We start from the raw sequence: 20,136 nt of genomic DNA, 5'->3' as shown, positions 1-20,136 counted from the left end.
CACGCCTGGCTAATTTTTTGTATTTTTAGTAGAGACGGGGTTTCACCATGTTAGCCAGGATGGTCTCGATATCCTGACCTCGTGTTCCGCCCGCCTCAGCCTCCCAAAGTGCTGGGATTACAGGCGTGAGCCACCGCACCCGGCCAGACTTACTATTTTTAACTCATCAACAGAAGCACCTGCCGAGAATTAGTTGTGAGTTTTACATTAGGTTAAATCTTCAGGGCTTATCCACTGGATAACATGCAAATCCCTCCTATTGGGGAGGAGCTGAGGCCAGAACCTGTGTCTCCTGATCCCTGCCTAGGCTCCTTTTCTCAAACGTTCAAAATGAATCGCTTGGCCTTTAAAAACACTTACTTATATTGCTATCATAAGGCATTTTATGGCCAAAAATTTCAGTTAGAACTTGGAAAATTTTAAGTGTATTATGTGAAAATGCCAAAGATAAACCGATGATTTAAATGCAATGGCTTCAAGTTCTACATCATAATCTATGCTTTGCCATGATGAGCATCGAATGAAAGATTTCACTGACTTACCTGTATGGCAGGTCTCCCTTCAATGGCATTCCAAATTGATAATTAAATTATGAGGCTCCTCCCCCATTGACTCTAATGAGGTGAATCATGTGTAATTCTAGTGAAACTAATCCAAATGGATTGAAATTTTTTTCCTTCCCTTTTCCTGGGCATGCATCCTGCAAGTTTGGAGCTTGCTGCAGAGTAATAAACAGTCGTTAGCAACCAGCAACAAATTCTTTTTTATAATCCTCGTGAATCACTTCTCTTAAACATTCGCTTTGTTCTTATGTGTGGGCATTATGAGTTTAGGCTAATTTCCCTCTTTACGTGCTTTGAATGAATTTAAAGGCACCATCTCTTGATTTTTAATCAAGATGGGCAGGGTTCTGAGGCCAGGATAGAATCACCAGAACAACTTTAAATAGCTGGTAAAGGGTTCTCAGTCCAGGTGCATTTACAATGGCAGTTGTGAAATTCACATTTTCAAAATCAGCATGAAACCTTAATGAAATATCCTCTCAAAGTTAACTTAGAAATAGTACTTACAGGACTTATTGTTTAGATTTATCTCCAAAATCTCACCTCTAAATCTCAATATGGAGATTTCAAATTGCCTACTTCGCCATCATAAACCAGGATTCATAGGAAATGGTTTCACTATCCCTCCCTTTTGGACTCAAGGTTGCAAGAGGACATCAAGGTTCTCTACATTCTTGTGGCATTAGGACAGTGGCCACCTCCTTCCCTAGACCTATTGGGCCTGTTCATTATTTCTTATGCAAATTTTCTCTCCTGCAACTCTTCTCCCTGGGTATCACTCTCCTGGGTAAAATTTTAAATAACACCATTTTATTCTAACCACTTCTGAAGACTTGATGTGGAAAGATGACCAGCCATGTAAATCAGACTCAATAAACTGGTCATAGAGCATTTCAATAAATATTTATTAATCCTTTGCTGTGAGAAAGGCTCAGGGGAACACACACAGAGAAGTCAGACTCAACTTCTGTTTCAAAGTGCTTCCAGTCTAGGAGGGGTCCCATTTAAATTAATAAATTAAACCCCATTTAATCATCTCATTTAATAATTTTGGACAACTTCGCACCACTACATAAGAATGGGTAGCCAGGAAGATTGAAGGAAAAATCACTTTTTCCTCTCCCTCTCCCTCTCCCTCTCCCTCTGCTACTAAAGTGAATCTATGGTGTTTAACCCAGGGGAGAGATGAAAGAAGGTTTAATTTATTCTCCTGGAATACGGAAGATGAGATTAGAGAGCTAAAGTGGATTTGAGAGGACACGGGGCCCACAGAGGCTGCTACGTGTCCACAGAGTCTCAGAGAAAGCCGCTGCTGGCCAGAATGAAATGTCTGGGCAGCCTGGTTCCATGATCTGATCAATGTAAATGAATTTAAAGATACAATGAGCTGTCTATGAATGGTGCTGCCTTTATTTTTTTTGCAGACTAATCCAAGCTACAGCAGCCACATACTTACTGCAAAACCTTGGTAAATCCCTGAATTTTGTGGTACTTCTGAATAGCAAGAAGAATGACCGGGGCAATTCCCGCACCCCTATCACATGCAGCTTCACGATAGTTTTGAGAAGTTGACCGGACAAAGTCTCTCTTCCTTTTCTCAGTGCATTCATTTGACTTGGCTTTTCCCTACAGCACCCTACCACACACTGTCGGCTGTTTGAGCAGTACACGGCGCAAGGGAATTAATCTGTCTGCCTCTTCCCTTCTTTCTAACATCTCAAATTCAGAGATAGAAAAAGGTGCCCTGGATTTTCATGTCAATCCCATTTGGGTCAAAAATCTTACCTTCCTTCTTTTTACCCCATCTCTCCTTCAATTTTCCCATTTCCCTGTTCCTTAGAAACTAGAAAACCAGTCATTACAGGCACACTTTGAATTTGTCCTTGTACCCTCCTTCTGAGAAATTCCAAAGTGTTCACAGATGTTGCATCAAACTCTCCAAGTGCGCTAGCCAGGTCTTGAACATTACAAAGCTACACTGGGAAAGGCACTGTTTTCAGACCATTGAGACTATCATTGGGGTAACAGACCCTTAAGACTATCATTGGAGTACTGAACTAGCAATTTTTTTCCAAGCGTAAAAGAAAATATAATCTCCAAAGCATTATCATTATACATAGTATGTATCCTGTTTGAAAAAAAAAAGTTCTTATGACCCGATTTGTCTTTAAAAGCAAGACGGAGAGAAGACAAGCATGAATAAGCCCATTTTTACAAGTGGGAAAGTGAGAGCACAGGAAAACTCTCAGGCTTACTCCAAGTTATACCAAAAGTAGATGGCAAAGCAAGAGCAGAGCTCAAATGGATGGTTCCCAAAATTTTAGCCACCCAGGACTTCTTCAATTCTACCCACCACCGCCATAGGTCTTACGTTTAAAATAGTGTTGTCTTCCCTGTCCCCCTAAAGAATAATAATTAATTATTAATCCACATATTTTTAAATAGTTAATTTTATGTTTTTAAGTTAATTTTCTAATTCATGGTATATAAATTTACCAGCTAGTGCTTGTTGATGAGAACTACCGGAACTAAACCAAGTCTCTATGATTCCGGGCAGGAGCAATGAAAAGTGACAATTTTGTTAGTCTAAGCAGCCTTTCTCTGGGCAGACACTCTTTCTCTTCAGCTTTTTGAAATGCTGAAAATCAGTCCTGGTCATTCATTGCTCCCGTTTGGAAGTCCTAGGTTCCCAACACCCCTAGATCTAGATCCACTGGACTTATAAATCCCATCACAGCGGTTCTGAAGTTTTTGCATCAGAATCACCCAGAAGGCTTGTTAAAACACGGATTCATGGGCCATACTGGCAGAGTTCCTGATTCTCTGGGGCTGGGTTGGGGCCCAAGAATTGGGATTTCTTTTTTTCTTTCTTTCTTTTTTTTTTTTTGAGACAGAGTCTGACTCTGTCACCCAGGTTGAAGTGCAGTGGTGCAATCTTGGCTCTCTGCAACCTCTGCCTCCTGCGTTCAAGCGATTCTCCTGCCTCACCCTCCCGAATAGCTGGAATTACAGGCTCCTGCCACCATGCCCACCTAAGTTTTGTATTTTTAGTAGAGACAGGGTTTCACCATCTTGGCCAGGCTGGTCTTGGACTCCTGACCTCGTGATCCACCTGCTTTGGCCTCCCAAAGTGCTGGGATTACAGGGGTGAATCACCACACCCAGCCAAGAATTGGGATTTCTAACATGTTCCCAGTTGCTGAAGATGCTGGTCCGGAGGCTGCACTTTGAGAACGCTGCACTCATTGCTGCCCTCAAGTCTCTGGCTCTTTAATTCTGCCTCTTCGTCCTGTTAGTAGCAATGGATCTGGGATTGCTCTAAGCCTGCGGCTGAATGGTCCCATTAAGAGAAGTCAGGGCCTGCGCCAGGCACAGCCCAACACCAGGTACAGCCCTGCTTCTGCTGCCAGAGCTGCCCAACTCCAGGGACCCTACCCTGTGCTGAGGAGTGAGGCCCCTGCCTTCACTGAGTTCTCTGTGGCCCCACGGCCTGTTTTCTCCTCTTTCTGGGATCTTGCTGGAGGCATGAGGTTACAGTGGAGAGCAGAGGACTGCAGGAAGACCGTTCTTATCTTGGAATCTTTTTTCTAAGTAAGCAAATGTTTATATGCTCAGTTGACCCAAATTAGCGATAGCTTTGGGGACAGAAATAGGAATAGCCTGCAACAAAACTCTGAGGCAAGAACACAAATTCCCTTGTGAGAAGTCATTAATCTTCCTCCGGGGGGAACGAGTTAGATGTGTGGCTGATTGAATTTACAACAGTATTTTAATTCAAAATCACATGGAGTTTTTTTAAAATGTAGAATCCAAATTCCTTTTCAATCTTAAATGTCAAAGTTCTTTAAATACAGAATGTTGCCATTTGATACTCCCCAGGCTGGCAGCAGAAGTGGTTTTTTATGTATTTTCCAAAAAGCCAACTGAGAGGTGGGGAGCGCCATTGCTTTTGTTGGCCTTCCTGGGAGGTGGCTAAAACCCACGGTCTCTGCGGTCACTGAGAAGGCAAACCTCAACCCCAGGTCCATGGCAGGACAGTTTTCCATGGTGTGATCTCAAGCCAGTGCCCCATATAACACCCCTTAACCTCTGAGGAGAAGAGCATGTGGTAAAATACAGCATGTGGACCTCTCTGGCTTTCCTCCCAAGTCCTTGCTAAATGGAGATAGTTTCTTCCACCCTGTGGCAGAAGATTCCAGAAGACCTTTGTGCTCCTGGCATCAGGGAACTGGACCATGTGAATCATCTCACAGGGGAGTTATTAACACCAAGAAGTGATGAATTGTAGCTCTATGAAGCTGAGATACAGGAAATACAGTGTTTCTTAGAGCAATTAATACGCTTTGCTAATAAGAATTGAACAGCCTCAGAGACATGAGAACCCGTTAAATTCCTCCTAAACCCCAAGCCCAATTAAAACCAATTGTGTTTGGAATGTCAGAGATATCCCAAGATCTATTCATGCTATTCCCTTCAGGGAGTTTCTAGATTTCGAAAAGGGCATGCTATTCTTTTTAACCACTTAGTAAGACTACACGAAGATCGATTCCTTTTCTGGGTTACGTAAGTAATTAAACTACACCAATATGCAATACCTAACTAAATGATTACCAGGAGATAGGACAGAGGAAAGACCTATTGATAAAGATTGTATAGATCCACAATGGCCTACTGGACTTCAAGCAGACTTTGTATCATAATCTGGTTGCTTAAGAGGAAAGGGAGTTGCTCTGCAGAACTCCCTCGACATAAATTCCACCTGCGATCAAACGCAGGAAAAGGCAAGCCTTATTAAGGATGATGACCAGACCCAACTCAAAGAAAATGCATGAGCAACACACGACAGCTGCATATAAATTTCTCAGAATCACTGAGTTGGGAGAAATGGGAGAAAATGGTCATCTAAAAAGGGAGGTTTTGCAGAGAAGCTCATTTTAAGAGTAAAAAGCAGAAAGCAAAGACAACTGTAAAACCGTTTCCAGATCAATGGTATTCAAGAAGCGTGTTCATTTTTTTTTTTTCTGTAAGAAGGGAAGTCTCTTAATCTTTGGTCAAAGTGAGAAGGATGCCTGTCAACTATTTTTGGCACAAGGAAGCCAGATGGGGCAGTTCTGCAACATTGTTAATGTTGGGGTGAACAGGGAGATTTATAGAGAGTGTGACTTATTAACTCCCCAAGCAGCATCCTTAAAGAGGATACTATGGCCAAGACTACAACTATGTCTGCTTGATCTCCAGCAAACCCTGCTGAAAACTATGTCCAGATTCAGCATGGTCTTAAGGGTTGAATGAGGCATGTGTGCACACACACACACACACGCACATACACACACTCACACACACACACACACACACACACACACATACCCTGATCTGGTCAGAAACCTAATTTTTGTGCTGGCCAAGATTTGGAAGAATATTGCATTGCCTGCAGCTTACGGTAAACCACTGTTCGAGTAACATTGGAACTCTGGATCATGTGATTCCTCAAGTTGTCCAGACATACAATTCAGGGGGTGAAAAATCAATGCAAGTCTGTAACTGCTAATCCACCTTATCACTTATCATGAAAAGTGATTATTTGTGGCTCCTGATTGAGATTGTTCTAGATTAGGAAAATCAAGGCAAAATGTAGAATTTTGCAAAATGACGTTCTATTTCTTTGCTCAAAGGAGTTTAATAAACCCCCATAAGAGGTGCTATGAAGTTGTGATGAGGAGGAGGTCATGGGAAGAGAGTGAAGGCTGGCATTCTGTCCAGGTTGTTCACAGCTGCCGTGTGTTCTGTACGACTGACCAGTGCCTGTGTCTACTGGTTGTTAATATTTTACATACCACACCTTGAAAGAGGTTAGAGTTGTCACAGGACCTATGTTCCCAGCCCTAATTGATCCTGAGCAAGTCAGTCAATTTCTGTGGACCTCAGTTTCCCCATTCTGTTCACTGTTGGAGTTAACTTCCCTGTCTCCAAGGTTCCTTCCAGCCCTCAAAGTTTGATTCTCTGCTTCTCACTCAACACCCTCGGTTGCATGTTCCTGACCTACCAGCCACACACTTTATCCAGAGTACAGTCCCGTCCTCCAAAGCACCACCCCACCCCACAGACACAGACCACAGTCATCCCCTGAGCCTTTTGCACTCTAGGACAGAGCAAAGTCAAAGAGGGTGTTAGTTACCCAAGTCTACACCTCTCCCTCAAACCAGAGCATTCTTTCTGTTTTCAGCTTTCCACCACCCCTTCTATTTCCTCCAGAACTTGGAATGCCCTGCCTCCATCACTTCTCTTCTTGTTGCACATCCTGCCTCTGCTACTCCCCCTGTTTGAGGCTTTGATTCCACTTTCTCTGTCTCCTATGGCTTCAGGGCCGCTGGTGTCCTCCAGGCCTGTCCTCTCTCAATGCTTGTGGCCTAATAAAGGCAATCACCTCCCTACTGTGCATAAGTCAGCAAGCACACCGGCAAACTCTGCGATACTGACCGGTGCCCGTAACCCAGTCTCCACTCATGGTTTTGTGTGTCTGTTTCAGCACTGAAACGTCCAGCTGAATTCCATGAGCAAAGAAAACATTTGGAGAGCGACAAGGTAATTTTTGAACATGTCTTTACCCAAGCTCAGGCTACAGGTTATGAAGCTCTGAATGCTAACCCTTGGCGGATGCGTGTAGAATTCCTACAACAAACTCAGTCCATTTGCCAGTCCCCTGCCCTCATATCATATGGAATCTGATTCCTGTTAACCAGTAACTATAAAAATGGGATCAACTATGTTAGCTTTGAAACTCCTATTTTGTAGCTTTTTTTAAAAAAGTCCCCCATTTTTCTAATGTTGGAAGAAATTGCAGTAAGGATGCACTAGAGTCAAAAACACTTTAGAGAGGGAAGTGGAGTCAGCTTTCAAGCAGCCTTGCCTTTTATTCCTGTCATTTTTTAACAACAATCAGATTTTTAAAAATCCAAGTCAATGCTGAGGCATGGTTTATGCATACAGAACTTATCTGTAGCTACTTAAAGGCAAAAGGTTATTTTGCTTTTTCCCTTCTTTTTTTGTAGCATTCGAGGGTGAGATTGGGCATATATTCTGTACCTTCATAACCAATCTCTGCAACCTGAATTTGTCCATAACATATTAATGAATACTATTTAGCAAGTATCAACACTTTGAGTGAGAAGGAAAGGCAAAGAGAGTATCTGCCTGCCAGTGTTTCCTTGCCTGAGAGCGCTAGCTTTGCAACTTGTCTGTGGGCAGAGAGGAAGAGGAGGGATCCGCTACTCTTCAAAGTAGCTCACAAGTGGCTGTGATTCCTACTACCTGGAGAATAACAAAGAACAGCAGACTCTTATCAGAACTGGAGTGATTCCCACACCCCTCTCAGGGGGCCACTGGGAGATCCACTACAGTGAGATTAACAACCCAGAACTAGACATCGGAAACCTGGGGTCCAGTGTTGGCCCTCCCACAGCCTGCAACAGCCCTACCGACAGTCCCATCAAGAAGATGATGAGACTGGGTAAATAACCTATCTCTTCATGCCCGTCTAACTCCTGGTGGGCCTGAATCTGTAGGTTTTACATTTTCACATGTCCTAAAAGAGAAGTCAGGTGAATAATGGGAAAGAGGCGTACATTGTCCTGTTATTTTAGATTTAGGCAATGTTTTAGCTCTGATCTTGGTTAATTTTGTGACTGTTTTCAGAGGAAATGGAGGCTGGGTGCTGTGGCTCACAGCTGTCCCAGCACTTTGGGAGGCTGAGGTGGGCAGATTGCTTGAGTCCAGGAGTTCAAGACCAGCCTAGGAAACATGGTGAAACTCTGTCTCTACCAAAAATTAAAAATTAAAAAGAAAAAATTAGCTGGGTTTGGGGATGCACACCTGTAGTCCCAGCTACTTGTGGGACTAAGGTAGAAGGATCACTTGTGTCCAGGAGGTCAAGGCTGCAGTGAACTATGATTGTGCCACTGCATTCCAGCCTGGATGACAGAGACCCTGGCTCGAAGGAAAAAAAAAGGCAATGGAATAAGATTGGTTACAATACAAGCAGCCTAGTATCCTGTTACAGTAACATTTTATTAACCTGTACCAACCTGCCTGCCCCTGAAAGAGCTTTAGGTTTGTAGCCCTGATGCGGACCCAAGCTCTTTACCTTCTTATTTTTCCCATCTAAAAATTACTGGAGGGGGTCTTTGTAAATGTTCCTTCATCAAAATGTGGGACACCAAGAATATTTTCATGTTTCATTTATTATTTTAAAAGGTTATTTTCTCCTGTGAGATAACTTGAGTTTTTTTTAAAAGGTAAAACTAGGTGATTCTCTTTGTTTGGGTTCTACAGGCTAAAAATTCCCTGAAGCGCAAAGCCAGAAACAGGTGCAACAGTGCCAACTTGGTTAATATGCACATACTCCAAGGTAAGGCTGCAAGAAATCAGACACCAAGAGATGCTGTAAAATGGCGGGCCATTTTCCCACAGTAACTTGTCTCTGTACAGTTGCTGAGCCCTCTTAAAAATCTCCATTGTCATTACAAAGTGGTAGTTTCAAGCAATCATCTAAGCCTTCTAGGTCACGTAGATAACCAAGTTGGGAAGCCATAAAATGGTTAAGCGGGTTAGAGACTCTGGCTCTGATCTCAGCTGTGCCATGTCCTCCCTAACTCTAAGGCCTCGGCAAATCACATAACTTCTAGGAGTGCAAGGAACACGTCCAACATGTGCTGACAATTATTACTAATCTGGATCATCACTTGCTTTGGCAGGGGATCACGGTTCCCTCGCTGCCTTTGTATCCTCCAGGTAATTGATTGCGCTTTACTGACGCCTTTACCTTCTGGTGTGCAGAGAATACAATCTGAGGAAATTAGTACTGATCAAAGCAGGCCTAGTGCTGCTTTAGGGTGCCGCCTCTGTGCTGGGGTGCGTGAGACAAGGCAAAGAAACAACTAATTGGTCCCCATATTCTGACATCTGGATGCAGGAGGCAAGGCTTCTACTCCTGCCTCGTAAGTTGCCTTAACTGAGACAGAATCCCCGAGACCATTGGTGCCCACCCTAAAAGAGGTCCAACCCCTAATTTGACAGTTACCTATGAGATATTTGTGCCTTGAACACACACTGTATAGGGTGTCTGCTAGGAGTTGGCTGCTCTGCCAGGCCAGTGGGTTCAACGATGAAAAAGCCACAGGTTTGTGCCCTCAGATGGTCTCACGGTCTAACAGAGGACATGAGAATCACATTTACAATCCAGCATGGAAAGAAAGGAAATGCCTGGTGTGGTGGGTGTATGGAAGAGGATCAGAGAAAAGAGCCATCGGAATCAGAATGCACAGGAAGGAGTGAGGAAATGGGCTGGAATGTGAGGACTGAGCCAGGTAGAAAAAGATGGAAGGGTGTCGCAGTCTGAGGGAACAGCCTGCACAAGGCCTGAACGCTATTTCTCTAGAATGTGGATTTCCTTCCAAGACTGAACACTAGCTTTAAAGCACACGAAAGGCTCTGAAATATCCTGGAAATTGTGAACCTTGGTTCTTTGATTGGCATCATTTGTTATTTTTTCTGGCTTTCCAAGACTGACCTTTTTTCAACCTTAAAGTAGGTGAGATATTTTAAGATGGAGAACTGTTTTCAGGGTAGGGAAGAAAAAGAGGCCAGCGCTGAAGTCAAGGGAAGGCTGTGTGGGATGGGAGGCTTTGATCTGCATGAGGCAGCCAAAGGATGCCAGGTGTCTCGAAAACAGGGAAAAAAAGGCCCTCAAAGGGAGGTGACAGAATTCTTACCTCCTTTGCAGTGGTGCCTACAAGCCTAGAGGCAGCGGCTGTGTCAGCACAAAAATCACAGTTGCACAAAAATCCAAGCGATGTCGTTTTAAATGACATACAGACTTTTTAGGCCAGGTGCGGTGGCTCACGCCTATAATCCCAGCACTTTGGGAGGCCAGGGCAGGTGGATCGTGAGGTCAGGAGATCGAGACCATCCTGGCTAACACAGTGAAACCCCGTCTCTACTAAAAATACAAACAATTAGCTGGGCGCGGTGGCGGACGCCTGTAGTCCTGGTTACTCAGGAGGCTGAGGCAGGAGAATGGCGTGAACCCAGGAGGCAAAGCTGGCAGTGAGCCGAGATGGCGCCACTGCACTGCAGCGGGCAACAGAGCGAGACTCTGACTCAAAACAAAACAAAACAAAAAAATCCCCACACTAAGTGGGGATTTTCCTGAAACCTTCAAGTTTTTTGCACACTTTTTTAGCATTTTTCACATTTATGACAATGAGTACACAGTACTGCTATAATCAGAAAACATATGAAATGTTATTTCTTCCATCAATATGGTCTTGAATTAAAATATCAGGGTGTGAACTGCACCAACCCCCAGTTCAATTGCATATCTCTGGTGCCTCCCATGGGGTCCTCTTTTGTCAACAGAAATTGGGAATTAGCTTCTTGGAACATAAAAGATCTGCTAGATACAAAATGACTCCTGCTGCCCAGGAGTTTATTGTCCATTTTCAGAAGCAGCAAGAGGAAGGGTTTGTGCTTGTAACTGCTAGAGGCAGTCAAAGCGAAAGGGATCTGTAAGAACAGGAAGAGTTAGGAAAGCCTTATGCTGGGACCCAAAAGTACGATGTTGGTAGTAGGGGGTGGGGAAGAAGTTCAAGGTGGGGAAAGGAAATAAGCCAAGGTGCAAAGGTGAATGCAGCAAGACATAGAAGACAGAAAGATAAGGACCAGGCTCTCTGGAATGGTAGATTTGGGCTGGAGAGCCACAGGCCATGACAAGAGGTAGATTAAATTTGTAGCAGTCTTGAAAAACTGGATTGAGAGACGTGGATGGTAGGAAGCATCTTGTACGGAGGCACCAGAAGAAGGGAGGGCTTTCTGAACATCAGTCTTGAGTTGGTACACAGGATGAGTCAGAAAGATGGCTGAGGCAGAGAGCCAGCAAGCTGCCCTTTCAAGGAACTGTAAGGGGTCCTTTGGAGAGGATGTGGGCTTTGGTATGACCATTCTTTGGTTTGGAGTATCCACATTCCCTCCATTGAATGTGAAATGCTTTGAAGAGGCAGCTTCCACAGCCAAGCCTGTGGCAACCGATGAGACATCCCTAGACCTCTTCCGTATGGAGAGTTCTAGATCAATGCCGGACACAGGGTCTTGGGTTAGCAGGTGGTTAATAATAAAATAATGGGGCTAAGGGACTTGTCTGTAAATATCTCACTTTCTAGATTTATGAAGTTGAGAGTGAAGTTGCAAACTCTTATAGAATCTTAACTTACAGTTCTCCATGAGAACAAAGCTGGATTCTCCTCTGAGTTCTTCCACAGAAATAAGTCAGGGCCCAACCTAAAAAGGAAGTTTGGTGTCAGCTGTATCGAAGTGGATTTAAGGCTCTGTACGTGACCTTTCACACCCTCTAAATGATGAGAAACTGCCTGTGGATGAATTCAACTTTTAAAAATCCCTCAGTTTAATTAGATAACTGTTTCAATGGAATTTTTTTTCTTTCGCAACTGACCTGGACGTTTGACTCAGTCGGTCACAGCCTTGACTAGTCCAAAATCCTTTAAAAGTCATACTAGTACTACTAATAATAACAACAGATAACATTTACTGCAGGCCTAGCCTATGCCGGTCACTATGCAGACAAAATGTGTATCCAAGTGCCATAGCTTAGGGTCAGGCAAGCAATACAGACCCTGCAGACTGCTTGCTTACAAAATCTCCGAATTGCACATTTTTTTCACAAATCCTCGCAAAGCAAGCGTCTCTGACTTTTCCATGTGCCTCTCGATTTGCCTTTATTTGGAAGTGTCTAGGCTTTGGTGATAATCCCTGTAAAGTGATGATGATTGCATCAAAAAATTATTAGGATGGTGGAGCACAATGTGACACAATCTTTTGTAACCACAAGCCAAAAAACAAAAGAGACGGAGAGAGGAGAGAGAGAGAGACATCAAATTCTAGAACTGATCCTTTTCATTTCAACCCTTTAGCTTCCACTGCAGAGAGGTCCATTCCAACTGCTCAGATGAAGCTGAAAAGAGCCCGACTCGCCGATGATCTCAATGAAAAAATTGCTCTACGACCAGGGCCACTGGAGCTGGTGGAGAAAAACATTCTTCCTGTGGATTCTGCTGTGAAAGAGGCCATAAAAGGTAGTTAGAACACATGGCATGTCTCTCCTTGGTGCTCTTGAGATCTGAGGGCAGCCTGGAGCTCTGACATGCTAGGACCTTTGGGAATGAGGGCCTCTCACCTGACAAAAGCCATACCATGGGTTGTTAGTCCAGTTAATTCTCCATAACCAGGGATCCTGGGCATTGGTTGCAACTCCCGTTCTTGTACTCCCCAAGGCCAAGTCAACACAGGATAATTTTGCTCTAGTCAGGCAAGTTGAGAACCTGACCAGGTATAATCCTCAAAACATCTCCCCTATAAGACGTCCTTTACTTAGGAGTCACAATCACGGTCCTCTTTAGCCTTCCTTGTTTAAAGAGAGGTAGACTATATCAGCAGAAAGAGCACTGGCCCCAGACTAGAAAACCCGGACCTCAGGCCCAGCTGCCCCAGTCACTTCACCTCGAGATAGAGGTGACAGTACCCACCCTACCCAGCTCACAGGCCCCAGGAGTGAAGTTCATGGTAAACAATGCATGGAAAAACTCTGACAGCTCTCACTGGCTCCACAAAGTCAAAGGACAAATACTCAAACAGGAGACACAAATATTGATTCTGTTATAAACTGTATAAAATCATTTTGTAGACTTTTTGAACAAGTGATACTAGGTGAACCCAAACGTCCTGCCAGTACTGAATTCACTCATAGAGGCTTTGGGGTGGAAACCAGGAAAACTATGGTAACAGGGAGAAAGGAGAGCTTAATTCTCCTACAGACACACTTAACTTTCTCCAGCTATGCCCGCAATCCGCTCTGAAAACTATTGGTAGATGTTAATAAGCAGTGTACATTTAAATGTTTTGACACATTGTCAAAAAGTATGTATAAGCGCATTTTATCCAAAACTAAGTTTATTATAAAACTTGTCATCCAGTTTATTCACATTCTAAAATCTTGCTCTCGCCCAGCGATTCAGAGGCCACATGAATTTTGCCTTTGGAACCGGTAAATATGAAAATATCAACTCCAGGAGAGGCAATATACTCGTCTGTCAGTACCCACTTACATATCCCACTGTGATTTTTCTCTCTCCTCTAATCTCTCCCTCCCCACTAAATATCTGGGGCCTTTGGACTTGGCCTTGAGTATTCAGGAGTACACTGCCACCATCTTTACTCTGATAAGCTCTCGGGCAGGTAAAAATCTCCATTGGGCATCTCTTATTGTTTCTTGAAGCATTCTGTTCTGTGCCTGTGCATGTATTCATTTATTTTTCTTTTATTGGGTGCATGTACATTTATGACTTATTTTTACACGATAGGCAAAAGGTTTCCTTTTAATTTGCATTCTTTGGTTTCTAGTAGATTACGTCTTTCCTTGTGGTTATGTATCATTGGCAATACTTGGCTTTTTATCTTCTTTCGTGCTGAGCGTGTTCTCGCCTTACTGCTTTGTGTATGCTATTTATATAGGGAAAAAAATGCTAATCCTCCATCTGTCACAGGTATTTCACATCCTTTTACCAGTTTGTCCTTCACTTTTGATTTTTTTATATAGTTAATTTTACCTATAGCGGTTCCTAATTAATGTATAGTCAAATCCCCTCATCTTTTTCATTATATTTTCTGAATTCGTGTTTATTGAAAGTATTTCCTAAGTCAAAAATATAGAGTTTATGCACCTAGATTGCCTTGTAATATCTATATACTTTTATTTTTACATTTAAATCCTTAGTGTGTCTGAAATTATTTAAGTGGTTGCTTTACGAGAGAGGTCTAATTTTTTTTGTTTATCACAATTTTATGATCTGTTTTACATTTTGTGTTAATATCTGTCTTCACAAGTTTCTTTACATTTGTCTGATTTTCCTAATGCTTCATGGCTACTCTTCCAAGTGTATTTTAAGTGAAAATTAGAATCAATTTTTTGTGTCATCTTCAATTCTATTGTAATTTTGTTTAGGATTGCACTGAATTTATGTGTTAATTTATAGTGAATTCATATGTCTAAAATACATAATTTTATAAATTCTTCCATAGTATCTATCTCCACTTATTCAAGTCTTTTTTTATTTCCCTTTGCAAAGCTTGTTGTTTTTAAGTAAAGTCATGTTGATTATTGCTCATATATGGGAAACCTATTAATTTCACACATTTATTTTATAACTGGGCAGTGTCAAAGATCTTAATAGTTCCAATAGTTTCTCAGTTTATCTTAAGTTGTCCAGGTCTAAGGGAATGGAATTTGTTTTCTGCTTCATTTTTATTTTCTGCCTCGGTTCACTGGCTGGTACTTTTTCACAACAACATGATTAGCATATTATAGAATTAATATAATTTCTAAAAGTCTATGTAGTACATTAGTAAAATAAATTACATACAATGTTTATTTTATTTATGAATATATTATTTATACATTATATACATTTTAGACAAATTATATATTATAAAGTATAATATACTATATTATACAAACCAAATAATATATATCTTATATAAAATATCTATATCATATAGATGTTTATCTTATATATAAAACTATATGTATGAATTACATAAAGCACATGTTTATATTATACAATCAATAATGTGGTAATATATAATTTAATAGTTATTGTTATATTACATAGCAGAATACTATTATTATTGGTACCTTGCCAGTGTCTCAAAAGTAATATTATATTATATTTATTATATTATATTAGTGTTGCCTTATGTTTTATTTTATGTTATAATGTGTTATATTGATGATTACATACATTTTTGTTTTGTTTCTCTCTTAAATGGGGATTTTTCTAGTCACTCACATCTGTATATGATGTAACCTTTGGTATAGGATAGATATTCTAAGGAAGTATTTCTCTATTCCTGTTGCAATAAGAGTATTTTGCAAGACAGATATTGATTTTTTTTAAATGCTTTCAAAGCATTTCAAAAGATGATGACATGGCTTTTCTTCTTTGACCAAGTAACGTAGTATTGCTACCTTTCCTAATCTTCCTTGAATTTCTAAGGGAAAACAATCTCTCATAAATTTGGTTTTAGAAACTGCTAGTATTTTATTTGGGATTTTGCATCTATTTCATTATTAGTTGGGATAATGCTGGCTGGGGAACAAACCACAAAACTTCAACAGTTTAACAAGAAAGATGTATTTCTTGCTTGGAAAGAGTTCAGAGAGGCTTTTCCTCCATGAAAAGCCTCCTTCAGTCTTGTTTCGCCACCATTCCCTACAGCGAGGGTGGCACTTTTTCTTAAGGGAGCAGATAATAAATACTTGAGACTGTCCCTGTCACTACTCAACTCTGATGTTGTAGCAGGAAGGTTGCCATGGGCAGTAAGTAAACAAATAGGCATGACTATGTTCCAATAAAGCTTTATTTACAAAAACAGGCAGCAGGCACACAGGCCTTAGTTTGCCAATCTCTGCCCTGGAGCTTTGTCATTCGCTGAATGTATCCAGCAAAGGGGGAAGAAAAGATGAGAAGGTTCATCCACTTATTAAAAAAATCTCAACCTGGAAATGAGCACATCACCTGCACTCACATTCCATTGTGAGAACAGTACATATGGCTGAGAAAGGTATTCTCTGGCTGAACAGCCATTTCCGGCAGTGCCTTTATATTATGGAAGAGGGATCCTGGCTTTTGATAAGTAGCTAGTCCTGTCTGCCACAATATTCATAAATGATGCTGGTCTATGCTGTTGTTTTATATTTTTCAGATTTAAATTCAAACCTACACATACTTCACAAAATAGTTTATAATTACCTTTTCATATTTTTTCATGTTCTGGAAGCATTTAAATGTGATCACAATGATTGGTTGTTTTAAAACATTGCTTACTAAAATCATAGGAAACCAAGGAAATTAAGAAGCCAGTACCTTTTTCAAGAGTAGTTCTTTGAGTTTTTTTCAATTTTGTCCATAATTATTTGTGCATTCAAATTTTCTCTTTAATTTGTACAACTTACCTATTACTAAATGTCTCACTCCCCTCCTGAATTTTAAAGTTATTGGCCTCAAGAAGTAGACAGTATTGGCTCCCAATTGTTCTAAGTTTCTCTGAAGAATCATGAGCGCCCAGTGGAGGAAGGTAGTTGCGGGAAATGAGGATGTATAAAAAGAGAAGAGGGCTAAAATGAGGCTCCCATACAGTAGTATTTAAGATAGAAGCAGGGAATCTGTGACTAATAAACAGAAGGAATGGCTAGAGAAAGAGGCAGAGGATACAGGGTGACTTAATCCAAGAAAAAGCCAAAAGTGGACAGCAGTAATGGGCAATTGAACACCTGTTATTCATCTATGCATCAGCCTCTTTAGCAATGACCCTTTGAATGTGCCTAAGAGTTTTTATGGGCAAGGTGAACAGGAATATCATAAAGACAGAGGGAGTTGCTTAGAGACAGCTAGAGAGAGCGTACTTAGAGACAGCTATAGAGACAGCTATAGTCCTTCCAATGGCAAAGGTGACCCAGCTCTCTCTTCTGTGTGTCATGTCTTGTGATCGTGTCTTCTCCCTTGGTTGTGGTTGCACTGTGTATCATTCTTCCAGCCTCTGTGTATTTTCCCTCCCCTGTCCACGTGCCTTTCCAGATGTGTTTACATTTTCCGGCTCTCTCTGCAGCTGTGTTTCTGAGTTTCTGCCAAGCTCTGAGAGGATCATTCCATCATTGTCTCCCTCCCTCCAAACTTCATTAAGGACCAACAAGTCTCCAACCCTGCAATAGAAACTCTAGAATCTAGAACCTCTCCCAACACAGGAAAGGACATTATTGACAGAGGACTGTCCCTACCCTGGGATTTTCCCTCTTACTCCCAGACATCATCTCTCTTGCAGTCAGCAGGATGAAAGCACCATGTCTCTTCCCTTCTTCTCTTGAGTACCAGTTTCTGATCAATCTCCCAGCCTGCAAGTTGACTTTCTGAATTCATAGAGTCTTATAGTTTCCAGGTGGAGGGAAAAAAAAAAACAGGCTCATCACCCTAAAATGACATTCTGTGGGGGAATAGGGGACTTGGTCCTCCTTGGGGCCGTATCTGAGAGCGTGCACCTCATGGCCTATTTCTACCTTGTAGAAAACCACTGATCAGGCCAGAACACTGAATACAAAAAGCACTATGTTACATGGAAGCAATGATTCATGAGAACAGATATTATATCCTAGAGTTTAGCATGGCCTTGCTCAGTTTATGAGTGGTCATTATTACTGAAATATCCCTCTGTATTGAGACCCCTGCAGGCTTACTTCTAGCTTGTTAATTCTCTCGCTGGTCATTAGAGCATTTTCTTCACTTAACGTGAACATCCCTTAGCTCCCGCGAAAGTCATACATTGTCCAGACGTCTGACTCCTAGCTTGAGGAAAACAGAACCCAGGCTGACCTTCCAGCCTTCCCACAGTAGAAGGGCCCAGGTTTTCAGCTCCAAATGACAAGCATTTCCTCCTAAAGTGTTCTCACCTTTTCATGGGACTGGGCCAGTCTTTTCACCTGAGTCAGGTTTTTTTGTTGTTGTTTTTTTTTGAGACAGAGTTTCTCTCTTGTTGCCCAGGCTGAAGTGCAGTGGCGTGATCTCAGCTCACCACAACCTCCACCTCCCGGGCTCAAGTGATTCTCCTGCCTCAGCCTCCCAAGTAGCTGGGATTACAGGCATCCACCACCACGCCCAGCTAATTTTATAATTTTAGTAGAGGCAGGGTTTCTCCACGTGGGTCAGGCTTGTCTCGAACTTCCCACCTCAGATGATCCGCCCACCTAAGCCTCCCAGTGCTGGGATTACAGGCATGAGCCACCATGCCCAGCCAGGCTTTTTAAAAAAAGAACCCATGATTTAGAATATATAGACCCATTGTCAAAGCTAAATTTGTTCTTTTTACCACAATGACCCTTATATGTAGAAAGCAATAATTCTGATCCTCCAGGGCTGGTCCAGAAGCTACCCATTTCTATCACTTACATTTATAAAAGATCCAACGCTAGTCACTGCTCACCAATGTGCCCCATGCTTAGACTTCATAACAAAACCTTCCTATTCACTAAGAATCTAGTCATTCTTCAGGGAAGCCAGAAGTCTTCACCTTCTCTGATCATTCATTTTGAAGGCAGCTAGATAATAACCGTGGCCCTGAGTGAGATGGCAGGGCTGTTTGCTTTGGCATAGAAAAGGAAACTTTGCTTTGGCATAACTTTCTCATGAACAAAATCTATCACTCCATCATGAGAAATAATCTCCAAAGAGCTAACGACCCTTGGGGTAAAGAAACACACTAAGGCATACATGACAAATGCTTTGCTGAGGATGGTTCTGGGAAAGAGGAGGGCAAGAGAATCGGGGAGCTGGGAGCGCCGGGGCGTGTGGGAGTGGTGGGAGGAAAGGGTGAGCGCGGAGAGGGAAAAGCAGTGCCTGGAGTCTGCCTCTGCCGCCCGGTGAAGTAAGGGCTTTGCCTCCATGGAAGTCATCTCAGGCATCATTGAGAGGTGGGCAGGGCATGCCCAAGGGGGAGCTGAAGTTGAGGAGACGCCTCTAGAAATCTGAGGGCAGCTTGAGGCTCTGGGAGGGGCTGAGGAGGATCCTATAAAAGAGAAAAGGAAGACAGGATAAAGCACTATTTTTTTTTTTTGAGATGGAGTTTCGCTGTTGTCGCCCAGGCTGGAGTGCAATGGCACGATCTCGGCTCACTGCAACCTCCGCCTCGTGTGTTCAAACGATTCTCCTGCCTCAGCCTTCGGAGTAGCTGGGACTACAGGCACGCGGCCCCATACCCAGCTAATTTTTGTATTTTTAGTAGAGATGGGGTTTCACCATGTTGGCTAGGCTGGTCTTGAACTCCTGACCTCGTGATCTGCCCGCCTTGCCTGATGCTATTTTTTGTCCCTAGAGGATTCATCTCAAGAGAAACACAGGACAAGTATTTACACAGGTTAACTGCTTTTCCTGACCTGTGTGGCCCTAGGATCAGGTGTATCAAAAGACATGAAGATCATCCTGGGCGGCATAATGAGACTTCATCGTTACAAAAATTTTAAAATTAGCCAGGCGTGATGGCGCATGCCTGTAGTCCTAGTTACTTGGGAGGCTGAGGCAGGAGGATCACTTGAACCCAGGAATTTGAGGCTGCAGTAAGTTGTGATCAAACCACTACACTCCAGCCTGGGTGACAGAGTGAGACCCTATCTCTCAAGAAAAGAAAAAAAAAGGCCAGGCGTGATGGCTCATGCCTGCAATCCCAGCACTTTGGGAAGCCGAGGGCCGGGGGTGGGGGTGATCACCTGGGGTCAGGAGTTCGAGACCAACCTGACCAACATGGAGAAACCCCATCTGTACTTAAAATATAAAATTAGCTGGGCGTGGTGACAGGCATCTGTAATCCTAGCTACTCGGGAGGCTGAGGCAGGAGAATCGCTTGAACCTGGGAGGTGGAGGGTGCAGTGAGCCAAGATCACGCCATTGCACTCCAGTTTGGGCGA

At 42.5% G+C, this 20,136-nt stretch overlaps 1 protein-coding gene across 1 annotated transcript in view; it reads left to right on the top strand.

Annotated features, from left to right (window-relative positions):
• Positions 1–20,136, top strand: part of MYOCD (myocardin) — a 96,265-nt gene that overhangs the window by 42,883 nt on the left and 33,246 nt on the right. Inside the window, exons 3-5 of the mRNA XM_011933291.1 lie at positions 7,090–7,145; positions 8,892–8,967; positions 12,545–12,706. Coding sequence (XP_011788681.1) covers positions 7,090–7,145; positions 8,892–8,967; positions 12,545–12,706 — 294 coding nt within the window. The remainder of the gene's footprint in view (positions 1–7,089; positions 7,146–8,891; positions 8,968–12,544; positions 12,707–20,136) is intronic.

This window comes from Colobus angolensis, unplaced genomic scaffold (genome assembly GCF_000951035.1).
Source record: "Colobus angolensis palliatus isolate OR3802 unplaced genomic scaffold, Cang.pa_1.0 Scaffold125, whole genome shotgun sequence".
Lineage (NCBI taxonomy): Eukaryota > Metazoa > Chordata > Mammalia > Primates > Cercopithecidae > Colobus > Colobus angolensis.
This window is presented reverse-complemented; position numbering and strand designations above follow the sequence as displayed.